At 35.1% G+C, this 27,985-nt stretch overlaps 1 protein-coding gene across 1 annotated transcript in view; it reads right to left on the bottom strand.

Annotated features, from left to right (window-relative positions):
- Positions 1 to 1,910: 1,910 nt before the first annotated feature.
- Positions 1,911 to 27,985, bottom strand: part of LOC148948542 (uncharacterized) — a 59,174-nt gene continuing 33,099 nt past the window's right edge. Inside the window, exons 3-9 of the mRNA XM_089093979.1 lie at positions 19,261 to 19,427; positions 18,545 to 18,688; positions 14,411 to 14,598; positions 12,006 to 12,187; positions 7,800 to 7,924; positions 5,234 to 5,422; positions 1,911 to 2,090 (exon numbers count right to left, since the gene is read on the bottom strand). Of these exons, the coding sequence (XP_088950105.1) occupies positions 1,953 to 2,090; positions 5,234 to 5,422; positions 7,800 to 7,924; positions 12,006 to 12,187; positions 14,411 to 14,598; positions 18,545 to 18,688; positions 19,261 to 19,427 (1,133 nt within the window). The 3' untranslated portion in view covers positions 1,911 to 1,952. The remainder of the gene's footprint in view (positions 2,091 to 5,233; positions 5,423 to 7,799; positions 7,925 to 12,005; positions 12,188 to 14,410; positions 14,599 to 18,544; positions 18,689 to 19,260; positions 19,428 to 27,985) is intronic.

Here is a 27,985-nt window from a genome sequence, read left to right as displayed (position 1 = left end):
AGTTCCTTCTTAAGCGCTAAAAGTGATGGAGACCCTTCATCACTTTCAAAAGTGATGGAGGACGTCATAAGTTCTAGTGCCCTTTTTAAGAGGCAAGGTGATCAGAGCGCAGCATAAGTTATGCCCCGGGGCATTTATGTGTGATGACAATTTTGTTTAAAATAGTCCAAAGAGCATACAAAAATACTTCCAGGGTTGCCACAACCCCCCCCCCAGAGCTCTGGGGCAAGGGCTTTAAGTTATGCCTTGGGGGAATAAGAGGTTTATATGGAATGGATGGTCGTATTAAATTCAGATGAGTCTCGCTTGATTTTAGAAGTTATAGTGCCCTTTTTATGAGTCAAAGTGATTTGAGAGACCCCCCCCCACGCCCATGATATCCCATAAAAAATATCCAAACAAAGTTTTGATATGTCAATTTTTCAGCATTGTTGAAAGGTTCAGTAATTATGCATAGCAGTAGTTGTAGTAGTATTAGTAGCAGTATGCAAATAGCACCTTTTTTTTCAACATCCCTTTCAGCACACGATGAAAATTTTTAACCTAATACCATCAACCGGTCCAGAAGCATTGCTGATACGTCCTCTTGAAAACCAGTATGGGCATAGTGTGTTTCGATTTATTTCAATAGAGTTACAATATTGCCCAAAAATTTTCGCCTTAATACCCTTAGGTTTATTAGTTGTAGTAGTAGCACCAGTAAATGTAGTAGTAGCAGTAGGAGTACAGTTAATAACAATAGTCTTTGTTTTAGTAACAGTAGTAGTAGTAGCAGTAATAGTAGCACTAGTTGTAGGAGTAGAAGCATAAGTTATATGATGCAGATATTGTCTATTGGTTTGTTCAATATCCCCCATAACAAGCGTTTTAAGTTTTAATTTCACACACGAAACTGTTCCTAAGATATTGCTGATATGACCTTTTAACAACCTGCATACGGATGGCAGGTGATCATCCGTACAACATAAATATTCTCTGAAAATTTCACCTTCATACCTTCATAGTTTGTGGATCTTGAGCTAGCCAGAATACACTGTGTGTATTCATTTAATGCTGCTTCTACGGTTACTGTAACTAACGACACTAGGTTGAAATTTTTAGGGAACGTTTAGGAGTTTCAATTAAACGAAAAACCTATATACATGCAGGTATTAAAAGGACATATAAGCACTATAGGTCATATAAAGACATAAGCAGTGATGCTCTACCATAGCTAGTAGTATCATTGATATTTTAAAAGAGCTAACTTGATTGAAAATTAAAAGTTCTAGTGCGCGTTTAAGAGTCAAAGGTGATTGGAGGGCAATCATTTGTACTTTTCTGAAAACATTCTTTTAAATGTTTTCACTTTTATAACTTTAAGAAATCAAAAATTAATTAAGATTTTAAGGAAGAAATATCAGCATATGTATATTAAACTAACAATGCAATTTTTGTTTCAGTAAATTCATTTGAATTTGTTTCAGTAAAGTACAAATTATGTTCTGGCTTTTAGAAAACATAGGGGTTTTGAACCCTACTCATATTAATTTCTGCTCGTTTTGAGTTTGACTCTTTTATTTATTTTAATTTGTTTTGGGTTTCATTTATTTATTGATACTGATTTGTGGTAGTTGTACGCTTGGTAGATTATTTGATTCTATTTTTGTTCATTTTGGTTTAATGGAGTTCTTTACTTTTTTTGTAAAACTTATTTTATGGAATTTTTTTTTTTAATTAATAGTGAAAAATAGTGATATGAGGTGACTGATCCAAAATAATCTGCTTACACTAGCAGCAAAGATCAAGTCTAGGTTGAATCTTATTCTTCAGCAATCTATTAGGTTAAGTAAAACTAAACAATTTTTTTTTTATCTAAACCGGATGAAAGATGATGCTAGGAATTTCTAACTTTAGAAGAAAAATCTCTGCTGATTGATAAAATGTACTAAAACAGGAGCAGAAACAAAAGATTAATAGGGTGGAACTGGATTTTTGTAAATGGCTTTAAGTTGAGTTGTAATTCCATTTGTGTTGTCTCGTATGAACTTCGCGCTGTAATGAACGTTGCCTGCCCCATTTCTTGGTGCATAGCCTCTTGTGACATCAACCTAAAAAAAGAGCATTAAATCAACCAAAAAATAAAAAAACCCTAATAAACATTTGTCATGTGTTATAGTGCCCAATTATTTATCCACTAAATGACGGCTTTTCGAAGTTAAAGTTTCTTAGAAATATGATAACATTCCTCGCGCAATCAGCATACACACCAGTGCTAACCAGCCGTTATTATTTAGTTATACAGTTACCACCCATCGTCTGGGTTACCATACTGTTTTACCCTATCTCTTTACCACCCAGACGTCTGGGGAGAAGAATTAGAGCGCACACGAGAAGCTGCCAATATTAAGCTCCAATTTTGTTTGAGATCAGGACTTCCTATCTGTCCATCTTTTGGGATATGTGCCGAATCTCCAACCCATTTCCCGACAAACGAAAAAGATCGCCGAGACTACCGAAAATCTGCCGAAGCCTCTGAATCGCTGGAAGATATTACTTCAGGCGCGGTTTTTTTTCGTGCATTGGTGGGTTCGACTGACGATGGAACTGGTTCAACCGGCTTAAATTTTTGTGTTAGAAATGTAGCTATGCGAGTTTTGGGTCAAAATTAATCTTAATAATATCTAATCTGCTTGATTTTGGACGTGCGTTGAAATTAGGCTGACAAAAGTAAAATAATCTATAGAAAAATCTAGATTATAGGCAATTCCCTATTTTAAAAATTGGCTAAACAGAGTTTTAAACATCATAATCCTTGCTAAGCCCTAATTTGGCATTATGATTTTTTTTTTATTTGTGACAGATTTCTGTGATCTTTTCGTTTTTTTTTCTGTGTTCTTCTAGATAAAAAGTACAATTAGATTTGCCATTCAACACTCTTTTCAATATTACAATGGCGACTGTTGCATTTGTGTACCAATCCCCCCTTCTCCTTTGCCCTAGACATAGTTTTAAGGCAATAAGCTTTTTCTCAATAAGTTCCTATCCAGTGATGCCAATTCACCAAAATTAAGGGGGGGGGGCGGTACATTTATCTAAATACAAATAAAAACATTTGCAATAAGAATACGAGAGAGAGAGAAAGAGTAGCCTAGAGAGAGAGAGAGAGATTGAGATTGAGAGTGTGTGTGTGTTAGTTTGTGTATTACTGTGAGATAGTTACAGAGAGAGTGTGAGAGAGAGAGAGAGAGAGAGAGAGAGAGAGAGAGAGAGATAGAGAGAGAGAGAGAGAGAGAGAGAGAGAGAGAGAGAGAGAGAGAGAGAGAGAAGAGAGAGAGAGAGAGAGAGAGAGAGAGAGAGAGAGAGAGAGAGAGAGAGAGAGAGAGAGAGAGAGAGAGAGAGAGAGAGTTGAGGCTGCTAAGTTCTATCTATTCTCACCACATGCTCTGCCATTTATTTTCACAAACAACAGTGGAAAATTTTTGGCGTAAACTTTTTGAAAACTAGGTATGTTGAAAATTAATGATTTCGTGACATTTGAAGCAGACTATAGGCAACTAAACAGGGTTAGATTTCAGGATTAGATGAATAAAACAATCTACGAATTTTTTGGTTATTGTTGCTAGTTAATCTTATAAACAACAAAAATAACATAATAAATCTTATAAATAACAAAGGAGTTTAGAAGAATGTTATTTGTTACAAAATGCACTAGGTTATTGTTCATATCAACACAAAAACACTGGCCTTAATGACAGAATTCAAGCTTCTGTTTTCAAAAGTCTTCACCAAACGAAATTATATCTGAAAATTCAAAACATTGATTCTGTTCGAAATTTAAGATTATTTTATAATGAAAACCATAGCCTAAATTTAAACTAAGAAGGACTGATTTGGCAATGTTTAAATATTGTGGTTAAGTAACATGATGGCTTAGAGGGTGGTTCATCTCTGTTGGGATGTTTTTGTGACAGGATTAAAAGCAAAAAAACAACACCTTTAGCATGAGAAATTATTAATTTTTCAAAGGAAATTATTCTAGGTTGCACAAAAAAAACAATGTGCTCGCAGCAGAATCTGCAATGCTTCGCAAGGATTTATTCGTAAAAGAGGGGGCACTCTGCAACACAGAAAAATATTTTCATCTATTTCCGATAGCCTACTAAGTGAAAAAAAAACGGTGATCAAATAGTTTTATAACCAGAGGCCAAATTTTCATTATAGTAAAAATTGACTGAGTTACTATATAATTACAAAATTAAAGGTTGCTTACTATTGTATACAGCTGTTAATTTGTCTCGACATAGAACATTTGGATACCAACCCCGTTCTAGAAGATATATATCTTGACAAAAGTGATTTCTAGTACAGCTTTATCTAAAACTTATCTCAGACAACAGAGGTAACCCAAAGTCATTCAACATCTCAAATTGTTCTTTAATAATAAATTTACATTTAATGTGTTATGATTAGGCATTGCAACCATTTCCGTCTTTTTTCCTATTCTATTTTAGGCAAAAATGGGACAAGAAATAGTTTGATAACATTTAAAAAGCAGACAAAAACAAACTTTGTAACACAGTATGTCAGTTGGATTATAGTTGTACAAAGTGTCTCGTATACTAATCTGCTTTTCTTTCGATGACGTGTTTTGTTTAAATGTTTTACTTAAACATATTTTTGTCTGCATAGTTAAAAAAAATTCTAAAGGGTGAAAACAAAAATCTAAATTGACAGTGGTAGGCCTATATGTTGCAAAAAAAGGAGAGACAGAACGTAAGTAAAAAATCTGGACAACAAATAGTAAACGTAAGAAAAAAAATCGTAAAAAAAAACTATCAAATTGAAGCCTGCTCCTGACTCGAGCCTTATCACAACTGCAATGAAGACTACTAAGACTAGTACTAAAAAAAAAAAACTTTCTGAACATAAATGTATGCAGAGTCATCAAGCAGAACTCTTTTATTTAGCCAATCTTGAGTCTGTTTCGCTTTGGTTATTGTATAAGGTTTCAAAAAAAGGAAAAAAAAGAAAGAAATTTTAAGTGATTTATATATATGAACCCTAACCAAAATCCCAAATAGTTGGATGCAGCGGAATTCTAGCTAAAACCTTCTTTGACTCCAAATGAATGTATGTCAGTTCACCTTGCAAGTAAGATTTAGTTCAAAATCGTCTAGATAAAGGACATATTAGAGAGAAACCAGTCGATTTCTTTCCGCTTCTCACCAAAATATATGTAATAAACATCTACCTGCATGTAAATTTCTTCTGCTGGCCATCCTTGGTCTGGAACTTTGTATAGGCCAGTTGCACCCATTACAGGGATTCCAAGCGGATTGGCCACATAGCTAGTCCACCAGTCAAAAAGAAGGTTGTAACTTTGGCTTGCCGGGTTAATTCCCCAGTAAAGCTGAGGGGCAATAAAGTCTACAAGCCCGTCCTTGAAAATAAACTCACTTTAAATAAGAAAGTTCAGAACATCTTAAAAAAATATAGTTTTTTTTTACATAACTGAAGGAGTACACATGTTCATATCTAGGTAGTTTACATATGTACAGGTGATAGAACCAAAGTCAGTTCATTGGCAGCCAAATCAGACCTCTTTCAATCTAATGTCGAGGCAGGAGCTAGATAATTTCGGTACCCCGGAAATTTAAAGCTACCCAAGCTCAAGGATGGTGATTTTGAATTTTGGCCCTTAGGAAAATCAATAAAGTAATATAGATGGCAGTACAGTACCTCCATGTGTACAGGTTGCCAAAATATAAAGTTACAATATTTAAACACTTTTTTGCTGCAAAGTATCCATGACTGATCAACCTTATATACAGGGTGATACTACTACGTCATATGTTTAGTTTAGTGGTTTCCAAAGATTACCAGAATGAGCAAGCTACTATCCGGACTTTAAATGCCGTTAGGTCCCCAAATTGGCAAGCTATTATCCCCGGTTTAGATGCAAAGAAGCACCGATCCAAGTACCGAAGGCCCAAATTTTAGGTAGAACCCATGTAAATAGGCAGTTTAATAGCATCTGAATATGAAAAAGGGGAAGAGCTGTCAAAAAAAGAGAGAAAGAAAAACAGGAAAATGAAGTAAAGTAAATATTTTCAAACACAACATTGTCGATACAAAACTGGAAAGTTAGTCACAAAAATATTCTAAGATGCTATTCCTGAGTTTTCATTTGCTTCGTAAGGTAGAATCATGAATTATCGCTATTCAGTGGTGAATACAAATATATTATAATACTGTTCAATACTTACTAAGTAGACTAGTGTCTAAGCCACATCCTTGACTAACTTGAAAAAAAATTTATAAAACTTGAAACGGAACAATAACGTAGCTGCTATATCCTGACTATGCATAATGGTATAATGAGAGAGCATATTATTCAGAGGGCTATAAAACATTATTTATTCATTTTATTTGTACACGTTTTAGTTTATAAATGAGGTTATTTTTTTACTGTTTAAATATAGAATTACGGCACATATACTTTGGAAGATACAATTAGACATGGAAAATGTCTTTTTTTTCGGCAGCCAGATGACAAAGAATAAAAACTATACCGACTGCATATAAATGCCACTTCCCGTTATAATTAACTATACACGCCCTGCACTGCACTTGCTATAGCTACCTTAACCCAGAAGAAATATAAGCTTAGCAGAAAAAAATTAGTTTAGGAATTGAACTTAGTTTTCATAGATCAGGGTAATGTTTGGATATTACAAAAATCCCAATATTTTTTTCTTCATATGTTTGCAGAGGTGCTAGCATCTTACGGACATAATAAGGAACGAACCCCAGATGCAACTGACGTTATCATACAGTTTTTACTATAGCATTATTTACGCTTGTAACCTCCGATTGTAACGTTATTCATCATTTTGTGTATGAAGATGCAGTTTTTGTCTGAAATAGATTTCATTTTTAATATTATGCTTTGTTAATTACAAATGGCACTAGATATAGGGCCTAGCAATTTCCTTCAAAATGAACCCCCTATACAGCTCTCTATGATGTTCTAGTGCCCGATAGGAGCAGAAAAAAACGAAAGAAAGAGCTGTATCAATGCTACCCAAACCAAAAAGTTATTTTCCTTGCTGTTCAAGCCAGGGAACCATGAGTTTTTTATATAGGGTTTTCGCTCAAGACAGTTCCAATGGTGTACTCTTTGTTTCGACCCGCCAACATTTTTAGGGGTTTCTGACTATTTTTATAAATTCCCTTAAATTTGCTTTCAAATTAACATTTTATAATTAAGACTAATTTAGATGATAGTTACCATTCCTGAATCAGCTTGAAATGGCAGTCTAGTCTCAGTCGCCAGTTTTTTTTAAGCACACTTTTCAATTCTTGGTTACTATGGGTAGTGGTTATTTCCTTACTAGGTTGCAGCTACCTCCACAACCACAATTATTCAATATCTATTTCTAACAAAGTATTAAAAGAGGCAATAGCATGTTAAATAGAAACAAAATCATTAATAATACTTTTCAAAAACTTCAGAAAATAGCTTAGTACGTGGAAATGGAAAAAGCAAACTTGTGTTTCAGTTGTCACCCAGCACTAAGGAACTTGCTCCTTCGTCAGAAAGTGAAAATCTCCAGATTTCGAAATATTGAATAAAGTGGGCGTCACTGTAAAACAAAACCAGCAGTAGAGATAGCAGGAGGCCGTGGGCTCAACTCCCCCAATGGCAAGTTTTTATTTCTTAATCGTTTAGCATATTGAATAGATGTTAAAAGTTTTCTCTTATACAAAATATTTACAATTTTCTTTATTTTTAGAAATAGTTAGGAGAAATTTACCAGTAGCCATGCTTTTGCGTCAGCATAAATCCCAGAATAAGGATCAAAACCAACAATTGGCGATGGCATACCCTCGGGATGACCTGGCCTGTAGATTCCAAATGGGCTAATGCTGAATTTTGCATCTAAAGCATAATAAAATTTGGTTATTATTGGCAACTTTTCAAATATTCAAAGCACTTGCATGTGAACTAACTGATCTAGGGTGACCAATTTGAGGATATGCACCTACAGTTTAAACTAAAAAAAAGTCTTCTTCTGAATTGCGGTTTCTAGGATCTAGAAGCCTGCAATACTTTTTGTCAGAGGCTAAAAAGGAGTTGTGTTACAAAGAAGCGAAAATAAAAGGGGGGAAAATCTGTTAAATTCTTGGCAATTAAATAATCAACAGTCATAAATGCGCACAGAGGAAGTTGAAGGAGTTCAGCAAATTTGAAAAAAGCAGACAATAAGCATAAAAGATAGATAATTATTAAGGTAATAGTAAAAAATACTGATATTTTTTGGGGAAGACTCGGACCTCACCCCCCCCCCCCCCTCCCCCCTTCAACGTACGGGCCTGGCCAGCTGCATTAGTACTTAGCCCACATAATAGACAATAACTAACCGGCAATGATATTGCTTAGAACGAAAAAGAATGACAAATAGCCTTCTGCTTATCCACAGCAAAGGGGTTGGTACCAAAATGGTGTGAGCCTGTCTGATGATACATTGTGGCTCATAAAAGGCTGAATTTTTTTTTCAAGATTAGCGTTGTTTTCGGAAGATAAACACAAGAACATAGATTAAGGAATAACAATTCCAACTTAACGAACAGTAAATGACAATTCCCACTTCCTCAATAACAGTACATTTTTATATTTTAAATAATAAAATATATGGCATAATTTTCATTTGACAGGTTTAAAACATAATATTACAGGGGCAAAACCAGGGGGGATAACGGGGATACATCTCCCCCGAAATTCGCTAACTTTGTCCTGTAGGGTCGATATATCTCGACTAATACGAAAGGATAATGTACGCCGTAAATATTAGTATGACAAGTAAAAAAAAAGAATTATTTATCTATTTTATAAAATAAAAATTAAAACGAAACTGTCTTAAAGTTAACCAAATCCATTATGGGTTTCAATTCAATTGATATAGAGTATGTATACACAACAAGTAAGTAATGTATGATAATCTCTAAACGAGAATATTTGTTTTATGAAAATACAGTTGGGAACAATGCCAGGCTGCCGCCAAGTAAGTTACGTGCTGTTATCACCTCGGGCTCCTAAGAGAGTTAAACTTGATTTAAATCACCCGTGTGCTTTTTCAGTGTTTATATAGAAGTTTGCGCCCCTGTTTGTTAAATAGTCGTCCATCTTTTCAAAATGGAAATCAACAATCATAGATTTTCTCAAAAAGAATCAGTAGGTTGATAGCAAACCTTAGTTAGTTAATAGAAACCTTAGTTGAAATCGGAAGCAATTTAATATACTTAATGGGGCAAGGTTATGATGGAGCTTCATCTATGAGCGGCCAGTTTCAAGGTTCTGCTGCAATAGTCCGTGAAATATTTCCCCACGCAGTTTATGTTCACCGTGCAAGTCACTCCTTAAACTTAGCCCTGTGTCATTTGTACAACATACCTCTTATTAGAAATTGTCTAGGAACTTTGAAGAAGCAATTAATTTCTTTAAAATTTCACCTAAACGCTCAGTAACTTTCAAACAAATTGTTCAAGAAATTAATTCTATCACATGAACAAAAAGAATAAGATTGAACACATTTTGCGAGACTAGATGGATGGAGCACTTAAAAGCAATCATTTTGTTTAGAAATATTCATTACTAGAATATCAGAGACGTTCAAGTACATTCTGATTCAGCTTCTGAATCTTCAAGCAAAGCTTATTCTTTGCTATCTGCTACTGAGAGATGCAGTTTTTCTGCAGCCATAGTTACTGTCAGTAAAGCTTTTAGTCTGTCACACAATTTATCGACATCTTCGCAATCAGAAACTATAGATATCGTATACTTTCTCAAACACGCTGACGATCTTAAGAGACATGAGAGAGAGGAGGAATCTACGTTTCGTCCTCTTTTTACAGAAGGAACTGAACTGGGTCATGAAATCAATATTAAAATGCCCAGATGAGCTCCAAAACAAACATATAGGGATAATTACGCAAAAGCGTAAAAAGGATCCTGAAACGTATTACCAACTTTCTGTGTTTAATTCCATTTATCAACTACTCTCTGCAGCAGCTGCACCAGCGAATCCTTAGTCACAGAAAGTTGCTGGAGTCATTGTGATACCTACTTCCTCAGCACTGTATTTCGATCGACGAAGAAAAAACAATGGATATATCAGATACTCTGACTAATTTTTGGGATCTTAATGCAGACAGACAGCTATAGAGAAAGATTGCAAGCTGAGTTAGCTCTGTGGAAAAGAATCTGGATACAGTCGGGAAACGTGACACCAAAATATTTCATAACGTGCTTAAAAGTGATAAGAACATTTTACCCACTCTACATCAATTTTTGAAGATTGGTGCAACGATTCCCGCCACTATGGCTACGTGTGAGCGTTCTTTTTCTACCCCGAGAAGAGTCTCGGGGTAAATCTTATACCAGAAGTATCTCAGGTTAGGAACAGCTAAGTGGATTGGCCTTATTATCCATACACAGGGATGTTCCAGTCAATGCAGAAGACGTTTTGAATAAACTAGTCCACAACAAAAAAGGCGGCTTGATTTTATTTTATAATTACATATTTTCAGTGTTGCCTCAATAAAGAATGTACCAAAAACTTTATTTTTCCTTTTTAACTAGTACTACCATCCCTCAGTCAAAATATCCATCCCCCTCCAAAATTTATCACTGGGTTCCCTGTAATATTATAAATTATTTTAAACGCAACAAATAACCTCAGAATCCAGTCAGCAAACATTTGCTTTTTAACTTAATGTGATTTATTTTGAATAGCTAATTCCTCTTAGGGCACTACTTGTTTTTTCTATATTGTAATGGGCATTTACATAAAAATTAAACGGAAATTATGTTAACTTTGAGTGAGATGTCAACAAAGTAGCAAGGGCTGCCTAACGTACATTCATAATAGCCATCACCACACTTATTTGATTAGCTTACTTATACAGGTAAAATTCAAAACTGTTCTCCATATTTTTGAACAAGAAAATCCTCATTTTCTATTACGCTTAAGGTAAAAAGGACAATGAAAAAGAAATGTGATTGTTTTAGCTGGTTGAGTTGAAACTAACACAACCATGTATATCTTGAAAAATTAGTGAAAATTGTGACTTCGATTTTTAATGACGTCCATACGCCCTTTTTAGAAGGAGCGGGTGCAAAATTAAAAAAACGAAGAAAAATCATGGGGGAAAAATCAGAAAAATGTAGCTAAAAACAAATGGCATCAAACGAATTAAGAGGCCGTAGCTTTCTTTTGAGCTGTAATTGCATCTGGCAATCTATGGAATGTTAATGTTTGAATATTACGGACAAAAAGCGTCACCAAATCTAACTAATTAACTTTCCTGTTTATTTTCCCGATCCAACGTGGCAACACTGACTAAAATCTGGTAATGCCCGAATAACTTCATGTTTTGAACTAACCAAACGAACAAACAAATCTTAAGAATTTTCGGTTTCAAGTATTAATAGACCTAATATGGGACGAAATTTATTTTATTTTGGTGTCCTTGGCACTTTAACATTGAATTGTGTCCATCTATGTTAAACACGAGTCTGCATTACAAGCTATAGTCTATATTCCTCAACATCCATACAAATAAGACTAAAATACTCGCCGAGAGGAACGAATGAAATTCTAAAGACATTATTCAACCTTGTTATAAAATCACTAAATCTTTTAAAATTCAAGTTAAGTTGATCCTTCCAGGCATTTTTTCTATAAATCTATTAACAAGAGACTTTAAGCAACAAGCTTAACAATGATACATAGCCTGAGAGAGCTCAAGGGGTAAGAGCTTCTTCTGTCCAAAAATAGGTTGACACGAGGCATGTTTTAATATGCCACTACGGCTTAGAGCTCTGCAACAAACCTATGGATATCTCGAGATCTACTTAAAATGTTTTTATCTTATGAAATACTTATTACATATTACATGCTATAGATGCAAACGTCTCCTTTTTGGAATAAAGTTTCTCCAAAAGGTTCAGATGAAATTACCTGGTTTGAGCGCCTTGACAGTTTGGCTGACTCGGGCCACCATTTTGTTTACATTGTCCCTACGCCAATCATCCCTTGCCATACCGTTACCATATTGTGCATATGTTGAATCGTCGGGAAATTCTTCAGATGACGGGTATGGATAAAAGTAATCATCAAAATGAATACCATCTACTTCGTACCTAGAGGAAAATATTCTCAGCAAAATATTTTTTACACCGATGTGTAGCAATATTTTATAATTTCTTTCGGAATTTTTATTCGTAAGCTATTTGGCAAACTTTAACACTGAATTAGTCAATCCTACCTTTCCAAATTACATAATTCAATATTTATAGAAGGAGGGGGGAACAAATAGATTTGCAGTTTTACACCTTTAAATTACGCATTTGTATAATTATTGTAATTTTATTGTTCGATTTCCTGCTGAAAATAACCGTCTAAATGTAGTTCACGACTTTACAAAAATAGAATGTCCCCATGCCAAGGGGTATGTTCGTCCCAGACAATACCTTTCCAGAATTTACTATTGGTGGCATATCCATTATCATCCGGGTTGCAGTGGTAGCTAGCAACCTAGTAAGAGAAGATCACACCCCATAGTAAAAATTGAAATAATTCATAACTCCAAAAACTAGAATCAAATCAAAAAACGAAGTACACTATTAGAACCGCCTTGTCGGAAACCCCTAAATAAGAAACTTATAGTCCCTTGGCTTGAACAGCAAGGAAAATATATTGGCTTCAAAATCAAGAAAAGTGGCTGAAAGCACGATATTCTGCATATACGGCATCTTCTTATTTTCTTTTTTTCCTCAGATAGCGGGGCGCTGGAACATCGTAGGGACCCGTTTAATGGCTCATTTTAAAGGAAATTGCTGTATATAGAAACCTTTTGTAATCAACAAAAATAATAATACTTATGAACGAATTCTAGCCCATAGTAAAATAAATAATCATATGGTTTATTTTAAGCTCGAACTCATGACCCTACGATTATGAAACCTACGCTCTACCGACTGAGCCACCGAGGCCCTTATATACTGACTTGAAAATCAAGAAAAGTGGCTGCAACCAGGGCATTCTGCATCGAGGGCATCTTTTTTTTTCTTTTTTTTTCTCCTAAGCTAGCTCGGCAATGGAAAATCACAGAGAGCTGTTTAATAGCTCATTTTAAAGGAAATTTCTGTATATAGAAAAATCTTTTGTAATAAAAAAATAATAATTATTAATGTAAAATAAATTTTTGCGATATGGTAAAGAACGAACACTAAGCCATATTAACTAATTTAATCTCGAAAAGAAGGAATTACGGTAGAAACCTAAATGGTAGTATAAGTAAACTACAAGTTATAAAAAGACTCCACCGAAATTTGAACTCAGATCGCAGGATTCTAAGTCTTAAGTGCTAACGATTACACTAAGAAATGTTCATACAACAAAGAATTTTAACAGTATGTGATAAAGTAGAGACCAAACTCTAACCATCAGTATTGCAATGACGTCATTTGCCAACATAATTTTGAATTGAACTTAACAGTATCTAAAAAAATTTCTTTTAGATATCCGGGTTTCAGCGGTAGCTAGTAACCTAGTAATCTTGCAGAGATAGCTGAAATCTAGTTCAACAAAAAAAACATATCATGGCGCATATTGGACTTATTTAGTTTCCTGATTCTCTGAGCTTGTTTGTAATCTTACATTTATATACAGAATTTGCAATCCTTTCAATATTCTCATTGTCTTGGATATCATCTTTTTTGCCGTAAGAATGCAATATCCAGATCCAAGATCGGTAGTAAGTCGGTATTTCGGTACCCGGGCCGGACCTCAATGGCTCTAAAGTTGGCAAAACGACTAGATATCTTTGGTACCTAAGAAATTCAAAGATATCTAAGATATGGCTAATTTCTGTGTTCGGGAAAATCAATAAACCAATTTAGATTAGAAAGTAGTACAGTCAGTGGATACCGACTTGATTATCACGTGCTAAAACAATTATATTAGATAAAACCAGTCAATTAGGTAGATGAAAGAAAACTGAAAACAAATCTTAGTTGATGTGCTACCTCCATCCTCTTCAACCCAAAAATTAAGATTGTAAAGTCATAAGAATGAAAAACACTTATATGCGCAGAAAAGTATCTGTGGCTACCCTAACCAAGGAAAATGATAGAATTTTCTTTTTCACCAATCAGCGGCTAATTTAAAGAAATTGTCAGGAGTAAAATCCGACTTGTTTCATTTCAAAGAGCACCGGAATATAGCAAGATGTTATCCCAAGTTATATGCCTTTGGACTCCGAATTTTACTACTCCGATTTTAGATCACAAAGAGCGTCGGGCTGGCTAATGAAGACTTGATTTTAGTGAGTCACGAAAAAAGAAGAGATAGTTTAGATTTACCTTTGGAGAATGTCACTAATGACACTGATAAGATGATCAACGACCTCTGGTGCACCTGGATCCATCCACAAATATTTGTCATAGATATGACAGGAGCTTGCTAGGTTCGACAGACAAGGATGATTTGATGCTAATCCTGAAAAACTTGGAGAAAGGTTGGCACGATATGGATTCAACCACGCATGTACCTACAATGTAAGGAAGGTTTTAGGAAAGTGGCTGCGAAAGCTAGTAGTGTCGGAAATAAATATAACAGGGATATAAAATAAAATTCACACTTTTAAGTTCTGTATTAATTTATGTGATATGCTTTAGGTTGTGCGTAGTAGAATTTAAAGATTTTGAACAGTTCAGCAGTTGAAACACTACCGATAACTTTGATTGTTGAAAACAGTGAGTTAGAGAAGAACAAACATAGTGGTACCACCTTCTAGCTATTGAATTTTGAAGCTAAAACATTAAAATGTTTCGGTTTCAAAATTCAACAAAATTACCAATTACTTTTATATAACTATCAGTTAGTCGATACATACAACAAACAAAGTATCAATTAGGAGCAAAAATTACCATTCAAGAGTGTTTTCCACTATTTGTCTATATTAAGTGACTCATTTCTATTTAGCAGAAAAAGAAAAATTAAACTGACAATTTCTAACCAAGAAGGATTTACCTATCGCAGAAAAAGACCCATCAACTCAATCTAGAATATGCGGTACAATAGTTTCCAAGAAGCTTGGATGATTATACATCTTGTTCTATCGTCTTATATTTCTAGTTTCACTATTGGGCGAGAATAAGATCGCAATACGATTTGCATCCGTAGACAACGTCTACCTCTGCAACATATTATCGTGAGTTCTTAAAATCCATTCTGTTGGTAGTTATCTAATTACAAGACTTTACACCTCCCTGACAACTAAGAGTCGAATGAGTGGCTTTAGACCCCCCAGAAAAGCCCGAGTAGGACACTAGCAATCCCTTCCTATCAAGTTTTACTCACATCTGGAAGCCCATATTGATAATGTCATGCTGACGACAATAGAGTGACCCCCTCCCTCCCAAAGTAGGATTAGGTAGACCTGGAACGCTTACACTAGGAAAATTATCCGACTGTTACTTTCCACCAGTTTTGGTTGAAATCCGAGAATCCATTCATGAAGACCTCCTAGAGAATATACTTTAGAAGCCCTCAATTGAATCTACACACCAAAAACCACAACCTGGATACCTGGATCCTTTAGAGCTGCAAATGAAGAAACTTTAGGGATCCCCTTCACTGCCCCTCATAGTGGTTCTATCGAGCTTGAACTCCCAAAGACACAATTTTTGACTCTAGTTCTAATCCCACCAAGTTTGACTGAGATTCGTCCACCTCTTCTGAGATATTCCTTGCAATAAGAGATCAGGGTCGTCCTTTCTTCTGCCCCCACAGAGGTCACATCGGTCCCTAACCTCAAACGGAAATACCACATCAAATCTAAGCATAGTTGAGAAATAACAAATCCTCTGGTTACTATTCCAATGAAATGGATTTAAGAACTCTTCTTTTCTTCTTCCACAGAGCTTGGACTGAGTTCTGGTTTCCTTTAGGCACAATTCATTTTTACGCCGTTACTTTTCAAAAAGTTTCGTTAAGACCTCACCTCTTCTGGTGAATGTCCTGATGACACAAATTTAAGTACCCCTAACCCCGCACAAGTTGAATCAGGTATAAAGTCCCAAAATACAGAACTAGGGCATTTGCTCTCACCTCCAACCAAGTTTAAATGAGATTCGATAAAAGATGCTGGTACATATCGTGATTGAAAGAATTAAGGGCTCCCTCACCTCCCTCGCCTTTAAAATCTAAACATATTTTAGTAGATGTGTGATAGCAATAATCTAATGACCATCTCACCTAGCAGAGGTCACAATCGACACGTGCCGCCGAAAAGAACATTTATAAAAGCACATGAATCTGTCTTACCATACCCGACAAAGATCACATCGTGTCCTGATCACAAATTCATTAGTAGTATATTAGCTCTTGTTGTCCAACAGTAGTTGTGATGATCCGAAAACCCCTTCTGTTAAATGTCGCGATGGAAAGAATTCAATTACTCGTATTCCCATATGAGATTGGATTTGGCGCAAACTCCAAGAAAGAAAAATAATAAAAAATTAAATAAAAGTAACACTAGGGCACCCAATATTACTTCCAATCAATGTGGACAGATATTCTACAAAGCATTCTGGTGGATATTGTGGTGCCTGAAAAGCTTAACTAGGGCACTAGCTCTTACTTCCTACCAAATTTAGTCAAGATCCAGCTATCCAAGCAAGATGCATTTTGGTAGATGCCCTGAATTTAAGTGTTCCCACAATCAATGTCCATGGAAAAGGTCATATATTCGTCTGAACAACCCAAGGGCACCAATGGGACATCAACAGTTCTCTCTCAACAAGCTGGGTTGATATAAGAGTCCCTTGCGGTAGGTTTGCGAGTGACAAGATCTATTCAAGACATATCATTCCTTAACCCCACCTAAGGGCTGAATTGAAGCTAAACTTAGTTTCAGCCGAAATCTAGGCCCAAAACTTATGCTTATTCATACAAAATTTCAGAAAATTCGATCAAAATTGAAAATTTCATAAAAAACAAGAAAACTCTGGATTTGAGATTCTCAGATTGATTTTTACATAATTATTTCCAAGATATCTGGATAAATATAGAATTTTTAGTCTCAGGGCTAGAAGAGACAATTAAATGTTCTGCTCTAGTCAGACGTTAAATAATCCTTGGGGATATAACTGTGAACTTTATTTCCAGAGTCGGAACAACTTCGTTTTGTATACTAGAATTTTTTTTTTATTTGTTTGACCAATTGCTAGAAATTTTACAAGCTTCAGTTGTACTTTTTACTATATTTTGTGACCGTGATATGAAAAAAAGGTTTCAAGATTTCCAGCTTCTATCGTTACCGAGCTATAGACAGCTGATTACGAACAAAAACACAACTAAGAAAGCATTAATGTTGACCGCAACAAATACAGTAAAAATTAAAGAAAATATTTCATTTCATAAAACACTTGGGTTAACGACCGTTATACTCAGTCGTAACGTACTAGTCAAAGAAAAAGTAGCACAACAGCCATAAAAAAAAACGAAAAAAAACCCTCTAGCATATTCGCTTTTACAAAAACAGGAGAAAATATGTTTTGCCCGCATTCCACAAGCATATAATTCTGGGTCTTTTTACTCCCCCTCCCCCCAAAAAAAACTTTTCCTGAAGTTCAACCCATTAGCCGTGAGACAAAACGGTATATATTCACCAAGCTACACATAAATTCGTCACCTTATCAAGACGTCTCGCGACTGTGTGCCAACCTTTAGGACGAAAAATACTCGATTGCCTTTAGGTATAAAAAGAAAAAAGGTGTAGTCATTTATGAGGATCAGAAAATTATTGAAGCTTCAGCTTCAGCTGTTGCTTCTTTGGAGACAAATCAGGTACCCATTGTATCAAGTTACATAGTTATTTTCAGATTAATGTTGGGCTGAGAGCCGGGAACACTTACTAATTATATAAAGTAACACCGTTTAAAACAATATTCTAAGTTGAAAGCTCCCCCCCCTCCCCAATGTACATAAAGGGCGTATTTACAGTGCCGAGTCAAGATTTGGGGAAATTGTCACTTTTCTGGCAAAAAAAAAAACGAGTCTAACCAAGTCCCTCATCCTTGTTCCAGATAAATGCAAGAGGTGTTCCTTTTCGCTCCTCCTTCTGTCGTGAACTCTAAGCTGAGAACTATGAGTTCATAAATAATAACCAGTTTCTACACATTTTTTTTTTTTAATCCATTAAATTAAGCATACAAAATTGCTATTTTACAAATGGGATTAACCTGTTTTGGTAATTCAAAAGCTATATGTAACATTCTTTATCAAACTGAGATTTATTACCCGCCTCGTTAGATACATGATGTTTCGTGAATTGGTCTGATCCCCCTATTCCCTTGTGGAAATCTTCCTTCAATAATCCATTGGTCCTTAATAACGATCGACAAGCCTAAATTGTATTTTTCAGCATTTCAAATTCCTTTAAAATTCACGTTGTGCAAAAATAATCTTAGAATTACCGCGCCCGAACTTACCTCGATGCCTCTGCTATGAGCTTCGCCAATTGTCCATTCCAAGGGGTCCCACGGCGGCGAGGGTGAAGAACCTTGAGTACAAGTTAAATAGCGACTCCATGGCTCAATCGGAGAGTTGTAGAATGCATCACCTGATGTACGAACCTATAGAAAGGATATATAGATAAATAGAATATCTGAAACAGGCTTTGGCGCTTCTCATTAAAGTGGCCTAGCATTATGATCCCTAAAATTCTTTCTTCTTGGAAGCTATAAGTTATATAGTCTCACAAAATTTACAATGAAACGTAAGAAATTTGTAAAGGGACTCTTACACTATACAAATTTGGATTAAATTAAGCATTTAATGATTTAAAAGTCAGTAACTCCAGCGGTTATGTAGCTACTCTCTGGGAGGGTTCATTATATGTGTTTACTAAATGTATGCAGAGCACGTGTGAGGCCGTCAAAGTACTAACAAACTGAAAAGTCCAAGGATTGCTGCCAGTCAGTGGTTAATCCTGACTTGATATAGCCATAAAGGCAGGACTGCGGATATTCTAACATCTAGAGTTTTATCATTCTCGAGTCTGACTTTGACTTCTGTAACTTATGAACTGAGCTCCTTTAATTTATAGAGGCCTAAAAATTTGAATCCAAAATCTCAAGGTTCAACAGCCAAATTTGAATAGGAGTTCAGTTCCCTCAGGAAACAAGAATAAGAAGAAAAAGCTTACTTGAAGTAATATGGCATTCATGTTTGCATCTTGGAGTGCATCCAAATATGCAGTCATCTGAGCCTGATGTTCAGTGATTCCACTTGGGTTACATGATGACGGCCAGTCAATGTTGCTCACCGTTGCAACAAATGTTCCCCGGAATTCGGCAGACGGTTCAATACTTTCTAGGATAAAACAGTTACATGAAAAGAGAGTTGAAAATTTTTGTCTAATACCAAAAGAAGTGCAAGTAGTTCACTCCTTAGGTGGAGATAAAGAACAGCGGTTATCCACTAACTTAGAAAGTTGTCGTGCTTTGTCAATGAAACTTTCGAGAGTAGCTCTAGAGCCGAAATTAGAACCTAGGAAAATATTTTGAAATTTCCGCCTCTATTCTTTCCCTACTCGTAAGGCTCAAAAGATTCTATGAAGATCGGTCCCAAGTTTGAAAGAGAATTAAGATTTGGCTTAAAGTCCCAGTCATATCCCTGAAACCATCTTAAAAAGCCATAAACTTCAAGAGAAGTACATTGGAGCTAAACTTGAAACCGTATTTATTGCAAAACTAAGACAGAAAATAGACTCTTCTTAACATAACCTATCAAGCTTTGCAGATACTGAAGGGGTTAGGGATGAAAAAAAGAAACTTAGAAACATCTTTCTGGACATGATTTTGGACTGTATATTCATTTTTGAAAGTCAGATTCACACAGTACAGCGCCTTTCCGAATTGGTAGAAAACTGCTGTCGGGCACTTTTATCGTTTTTTCTTTTATTTAACAAAAATAGTTTTCTTTATAAAATCAATCCTGCAATAGAAAATATGTGCCCAAGTTCTTAAACTAAAGCAATTTTTGCTGTTTATCAGTACCGCAGAGTAGGACATTCCCAGAAGAGTTGTGCTTCCACTTTAGAACTTCTATTCATAGCAAGGATCTTTTGCCTTTATCTAGTAAAATAAAAAATGTAAAATAGAATTTTTTTTTCAGAAAGCGTATTATTCTATGATACTCATGGAGATGGAAAAAATATAAGAGAACTGATCCTGCAAAATTATGAGTCAGATTTTGCCGTTACCCTGAGTCACGCTTTATATTTAGAATCGAAATATATGATAAATACCGAAAACTAGTAAAAATATCACCTAAATTGTTTTTCTATCTCTATTAGGAAATGGATCGATATTTAAACAATCACGATATTCAGTACTGATTATTTAGAATTTTCAATCAATTTAGCCCCTTTGGCTCATATTTCTCAACGGGGTTACCAATAGGGGAGCCGTTGCAGAGATAGAGCGATTTCAATACTTTGTCAGAGGTGAATATAAGAAATGGGAACCAAGGAGCCATCATTGGGTGCTTGAATCTCGCATCACCAGTTTTGTGTGGTAAAGCTTTCTAATTTAGTTAATTATTAATTTAGTAAAAATATATAAGACGTAAATATGAAGTTTTGAAATACCACTTTTTATTAAGATAAGGAACATATCCTCCTAAATTCTGTCTAACGGGAAATTGAGAAACTACCACTTCCTAGCGATTACGTGGGAAGGTGTGGTTAATAAAAATGTATAAAAGCTACATTTTATCGGAAGGAAAAATTTTTTACTAACTTTATGCCGGACTGACCTCTGGTCCGTTGTTTTAGAAATACTTTGGAACTTTGTCTTATCAGTGTAAGTGTCTAAACATCTATTTATATATTATTGTTGTTTTTCTTGAGACTGTTGGTCTACTTGGGACAGCCAGTCCCAGTAGACAGAATATATCCGATTATTTTATTTGTTAAATGAATAAAAGTATTGTATTTTAGACAACCTATCTACGATCTATTTATAGCCTCTCGAACATACCCAGTCGGTACGCCTAATTAGTTCGGTCATAGCCTAAGGCAAGCTACCAAAGTTTAATTACCTTAGGGCCAGAGTTTACCTCCCCTATAAGTGGAGAATAAAGGCTTCTACAACTACAACCCCCCAAATACCACAAAAATACTTCATAACAACAGGTGATTACTAGAAAAACTGGATCAAGAAGGCTAGATAAAAATAGTAAATTCAAATAAAATGGCATTACAAGAGGAAAAAATGACTTCTATATCAACAGTACTTGAAATTGCAAACATTATACCAAAATACACGGGGAATTCAGATGTAGATGAGTTTATCAAAAATTAAAAATTTTCGAAGAACTAACTGAATCGTTTGAACATAAGGTCAAAGAGCAATGAGTTGAAGCCAGGATAAAGGGAAGGGCCGTTAAAAATTTTGAGACCATTAAGGAAACAAGATTCATTGAGATAAGCATCTCAAAGAGGCTAAGAACAGAGGTAGTCACATTCGTTACCTTAACTAGTATCAGGGAACATGCAGACAAAATCTGTAGATCCATGTGTTTACAATTAGGAAAAGGCGGAAATGACAAGACAGTAGAAAAGCACGACTACATACTCTTAACCAGGGGTTACCAAAAAATTTATTAAGACTAATATTATCGCGAAAATTTGAAAATTTAGAGCCGGCTATACTACTAGTCGAAACAGAGGTAAAAATTGACGAGGCTAAGAAAGAGTTTGACCAGATTTCAATAAATAACACATAAGCCCAAAAAATAAAATGTAAAAGGGGACAGAAGAGGGTGAACTTTGAGGAGCCGAATCGTGAACCAAAAAGGCGCGACGGAGGCCAAGGGTCGCCGTCTAGGGAGATAGCTGATAGATTCCACTACCTTGAGAGATTAGCAGCTAAAAACTAAAGAAAATACGGACACCCTCCCCCACCAAAGACAAATATTAGGGGAGCCAAAAAAGACAGATCCAAACTATTAGAAAATAACCAGGAAACAAACAGACAATTTAAGAGAAAACTTTATTGCTATTATTTTAGCAAACCAAACCACTATGCAGCAGATTCCTGGCTTAGGATACGCAAAGAAGGCCAGACGTACAAGGCAAGAAACCAATTCAGAACGCAGGGGGGGAGACAGTTAGGAAGACAGGGAACAGATAATACTTGGCAAACACCTAATAATATTCCTGAATTTAGACCTAGAAGACAAACGGTTAGCAATATCCAGGGTCAAAGTAGCAGCACTGAATAAAACTAGAATAATCCCAGAAATTTTTAGCCAAACAGTGGGCATTTAAACGGAGAAACCAGCCTGTAAGGGTCGACACAGCTGTTTCCTTACAAACACCCCTATATAGTTTAGAATGTTGTGATATAAATGCTAATAATAATAATCTACCGATTCTGCGTTGTTTTAAATTTGAGTGTTTTCAAAATGTACCATGTTTACTAGAAACAGGCGCATTTAAATCATTAATTGGTGAGGGAGTTTTTAATAGGTCTCCCCCTAGTGTCAAAAATCAAGTAAGCAGATGCCAAAATACCCTAACATCAGTGAAGGGGCACAAGCTGACAATTTTAGGAGAATGTCCACTCAAATTCAGTGCAGGGGATAAAGAAATAACAGTAACAGTAATAATATGCAAGCAGCTACCATTTTCTTGTATTTTAGGAGTAGATGCCATCAGAAAATATAGGATTGTATGGGAAACCATATCCAATACAATCAAAATAAACCAGACAATTGAAAGTAATAGGCAAATTTGTGTAACAACAAATAAAGAAAGTGAAGATTCGAATTATAACCTAAAAATAAGCGGAAAAATCACAATAGAAGGGGGAACGACAGCTCAAGTTCTAGCTACATTAAATGAAAAAGAAGGAAAGGTTAAAACAATCGATACCGTGATAGGGGGGTACACCATAAAAGAATACCCAATGATTTTCGTGGAAAATCAAGTTATAAAAATTGAAAATGGTATAACATACTTGAAACTATCAAATCTAAGTAATGATAAAATAAAACTGAACCAGGTAGAACTTGGATCAGTAGAAAATATTTCAAATTCAGAAATAAAATATCTAAACGGTCCAGAATTAAGCGTAAACTTCACTTCTAGCCACGAACATTTATCCTCATTAAAACCGCAACCACAAGAAGAATATGGAATGGCAAAAACGGATTTTTTGCAACAATTTGATTTAAAGCATTTATCTGAAAATGTAAAGACTAGGGTAGAAAATATTCTTTGGGATTTCAAATGGACTTTTGCAAGACACAAAGCAGATTACGGATTAACTCACTTAATCCCGAACAAGATATCAACAGAGGGCCCTCCTATCAAAAAGTCACCGCATAAAACACCTTATTATTTAGAGCCATGGCTAGAAAGCCAAATAAAAGACATGGAAGATCAGAGTATAATTGAAGAAATCAGTAGTGATTGGTACTTTCCATTAGTGATAGTCAGAAAAAAAGATAACACCTTGAGATTGTGTACAAACTTTAGATCATTAAACACCATCACGGTTAAAGGCGTGATGAAGCTACCAAGAATTGATTCAATTTTAGATGCCTTAGGGGTTCAAAATATTACACTAGTTTTGATTTAATAGCAAGATATTAGCAAATCACTTTAGAGGCAGAAACTAAGCCTAATGCTACAGTAATGGGATGGGAGAACACTCATCCTCAGACGATGGGAGAACATTCACATTTGAACGTATGCCATTTGGCTTATCATTTAGTCAAAATTGTTTTAGTCGCCCAATGAATTTGGTGTTAAAAGATAACAAACCAGGAAGGAAAAAAGATACCTTGGCTTATTTAGATGATGTAATTCTGTTTAATGAAAACTTGGAAGACCACATGGTCGGACTTAGAAAAATGCTGGAAAAGTTTGAAAAAGCAGGCTTAAAATTAAAATCAGAAAAGTTAAAGTTAGTAGTACCAAAATTAGTATTTCTTTGACACCTGATAAACCAAGGTACTAGTTCACCAAATCCAGAAAAAATTACAGTCATAGAAAATATACAGCCTCCTAAAGATCAAAAAAGCTGCAGGTCAGTTTGTGGGTTGCTAAGCTATTTCAGACGATATATTAAAAATTATGCAGCAATAGCACAACCTTTGACGGACCTTTTGCAAAAATCAGGCAAACTCGAATGTCCAGAGGACACAAAACAAGCGCTAAATTAAATAAAAAGGCAGTTATTACTGGCAACAGTACTAGGACTACCAGATTTGTCACAAGACTTCTGTTTGCAAAAAGATGCTTGAGGTTACGGTATAGGGGCCATATTAATAAACATTAATTCTGAAGGAGTAGAATCAATAGTTCAATACGCCAGTAGGTCACTGACGGAAGGAAAAAAAAATACTCGACCGTTGAAAGGGAGTGTTTAGCAGTTTTAGTATTTACAGAATATTTTCGACAATTTTTACTTGGAAAAAAATTTATTTTAAGAGTAGACAAAAAATCATTAGTTTGGCTACATACGATGCAAAATACTTCAGGCCGGCTGACACGGTGGATACTAGGTCTACAAGCATATTCATATACTCCAATATATATAAAGGGCCGAACAAATATTTTACCAGACTATTTATCACGAAATCCAGATAAGAAAGAAAATATGATAGCAACCATCCAGAACAAACTGGAAGGGGTAGAAATACTGTCTAATGAAAATATTTCAAAGCATCAAAATAAAGATGATTTTTGTTTAGCAATGAAATCCTTTTTATCAAAAGGAACGAAACTGCCAGAGCACTTTAAACATTTTTTAAAGGACTTAGATAATTTTGATCTGGACGAAAGTAAAAATCTTCTAGTAAGATACCATAGACCATCTCAAGAATATAGAAAAAATTACTTAAAAATTATTCCAGCAATTCCAAAATCTCTGGAAGGAGAAGTTTTACAGATGGCACATGCAACGATTGGCTGTCACATTAGAGAAGCAAAAACTATATGGGGACTGAAAGAGAATTTTTATTTTCCAAAAATTCACTCCAAAGTAAAAGTTTTTATACAAAGCTGCCAAGAGTGTGCCAATCAAATGCTACCACCAAAGACCTTAAGGGATGAATTAGGTCAATACCCCACCCCTTAAACGGTAAGAGAAATAATTTCAATAGCCATTTGGGGATCCGGGGGAAGTTTACCAGTTTCCAGGAAAGAAAACAGGTGCGTACTAACCATAGTAGACAATTTTAATTCATATTTATACGCATTTCCAATTAAAGATCAAAAGACTAAAACCATTGCGAAAATTTTGGTCAATCGCCTATTGTTAGAACACGAAATTTTCCCTAGAGTTTTACTTAGGGACACTTGGCCAGGTGTTAGAACCAAATGATTAGACAACATTACAGGCCGTCTAGGTGTTAGACGATGGTTTGCCTCGTATTACCTGGCAGCAGCTAATGGAAAGGTTGAACGTAAGCATAGGGATTTAGCTTATATGCTGGGAATACATGCAAGAGAGGAAAATGACAATTGGGATGAAAATTTACCGTTTGTAATCTTTGCAATAAATACGGCTTTTTCACGTACCTTAAAAGAAACGCCATTCTTTTGGAAACACATAAGAGATCCCAGAATTTGCTTAGATGAAATACAAAAAGACAAAATATATTACAACCTAGAACAATAGAAGCAGGAGATGGTAATGCGAATGAAAAAAGCTATTGAACAAGTTAAAGACAATCTGGAAGATGCGAAAACAGAACAAAAAGATAAATATGACAGAACAAGCAAAAATAAAACGAGTTATTGTTTAGGAGATTTGGTTTATGTTCACAAAACGAATCTGGAAGGAATAAAAAATTTAAAACCAAAATGGGAGGGACCCTATAGGATTACAAAAATTCTACCAAATAACTTAACATATGTTCTAAAGCATCAACATAAGGAAAAGGAAGAAATAGTGCACCACAATAGAATGAAAAAGGGAAATTTTTCAAAACCGTGGAAAACAGAGCCTATATTTCCAGAAGAAGAAATAGAATACACGATCTCACCAGTATATATCAGAAAACGGTATGAATTTTATGGCTTTTATAACGACCAAAAAAATAGGAAGAAGTGGGAGGAATATTTACCCCAATTTTGGCTGCAAAATTTCAACAACAAACTATAGAAAAAAGGAAAAGTTCAATATTCATCGGATACAAGCAATGAAAGCGACAGAAAAGAGTCTCAAACACAACCTGCCGGTTTAAGACATAAAACACAAGAGGTTAAATCAAAAGAGGAAGAAAAATTCGAAGAAACCAAAGAATTATCTGATCTTCATATACTAGACTCGCCTAATGTCGTAGTGCAAAAATGGCTTTTGGAACAAACGCGATTTACCTGACACGAGCTAACAGAATGCGACACCGAAAATTCTTCTACAGCAACCGATATAGATAAACCTGGGCCATGGTCAAGAAAACCTTCTTTGAGAGAAAAATTATGGAGAACAGTAAAGAAACCAAAGGGGCAGCAAGAAGATCCTTTGTCAGCAGCACAAGTCTCTAAAACACTTATGAAAAAGGCCAAACATCAAGAGAAACAACGATTAAAGATATTTGACGAGGCAAAAAAACAGCACTCGGACTCAGAGCCTTGTAGGCCACACTGTAGAAACAACGGAAAAACTTGCAAAAATTATGACGAAGAGAATCAGAAATTTGGAGTCCAGAGTTCGGACTAGGAAGCGGTGAAAGACAGAACAAGCGCAGCCCCCAGCAGATTAATATTTGAGTAAAACAATAATAACAAAAAAATATTAAATAAAAAACAAACGAGCATAAAAGCAACTAAAGAGAATTATCTATATTTTCTTTTTAATCGGTACATAAATAAAATCAAGTTTTCCTTCAAATATATATATCGCCAGTAAAAATTATGAACGTCACATTCCAACGCCAAAGTATTAGCTCCGATCGGAAGTGACATCATAGCTTCCTGCAAAAAAATTGTGTTTCTAATACGAGATAAGACTTCGCGAGCGGTGAAATGTCAAGACTTGACAAAACGAATTAGGCTTCGTTTCATAGAAAAAGAAAATAAGTAAGGCCACGTAACTTTTAAATGGGTGGAGTGAACCTAAATAAATTATACATATTTAGAATCAGCATTAAAAGGCAATTCTTTTGATATGTATATTGAAAAAAATATTTTTTTTCTTTCAGGGGGGGGGGATAATTTAAAAAAAAAAAACGAAGGAGGTGAGTGTACTGAAATAGGGTAATTGGAAGCTAGCAAATTTGGAGTTGAGCTAAATCACTGCTGGTCTCTCGTTGTTAAGTACATGCAATGCATCTACTAACCTTTGACTCTCTGAGGTGACACTTTCAGTCGAATTGGAAAAAAATTGTTTTGTAGAAATTTAAAAAGATAAGTAATAATAGGAAAATACTGCGAGAGTTTACATGAATCCAGACACGTAAAAGCTCGCTGTAATCTTATTATAATTAGTTATAGTCCAAGAGAATATTTTTTTTTATTAGTTACAAATGGTGAAAAGAAAAAAAAAGAAATTTTAAAAAGAAGCGCTATAAAGGTTTAAGCAAAACTTAGAATAAGCTTAGAAAGTAAAAAGAGTGCTAGGTAAAGGAAACGAAAAGCGAAAAAAAAATTATAACCTAGAAAAAAAAAAAAAAAACTTACCAGAAGGTAAAAGCCAACGACAAAATCCATTAAAAATCAGCCAAAAATTAACCCCATCGTCACAAGAAAACCACAATAGTTCAAGATAATAATTTTAACTCTAGCGATGTATTGGATATGAGAAAAATAATTGGCACAGGAGATTTTAAGGCATGTCTTTTTACCTTTACCAACCCCAACATCCCAACCCCAAGACGTCAAACCCTAACAAAAACTAAATACATTCACTTTT

Source organism: Artemia sp. Qi Xiang Cuo, chromosome 9 (genome assembly GCF_049724085.1).
Source record: "Artemia sp. Qi Xiang Cuo chromosome 9, ASM4972408v1, whole genome shotgun sequence".
NCBI classification, from domain to species: domain Eukaryota; kingdom Metazoa; phylum Arthropoda; class Branchiopoda; order Anostraca; family Artemiidae; genus Artemia; species Artemia sp. Qi Xiang Cuo.
The sequence above is the reverse complement of the archived record's forward strand: the minus strand, read 5'-3'. Positions and strand labels throughout refer to the sequence as shown.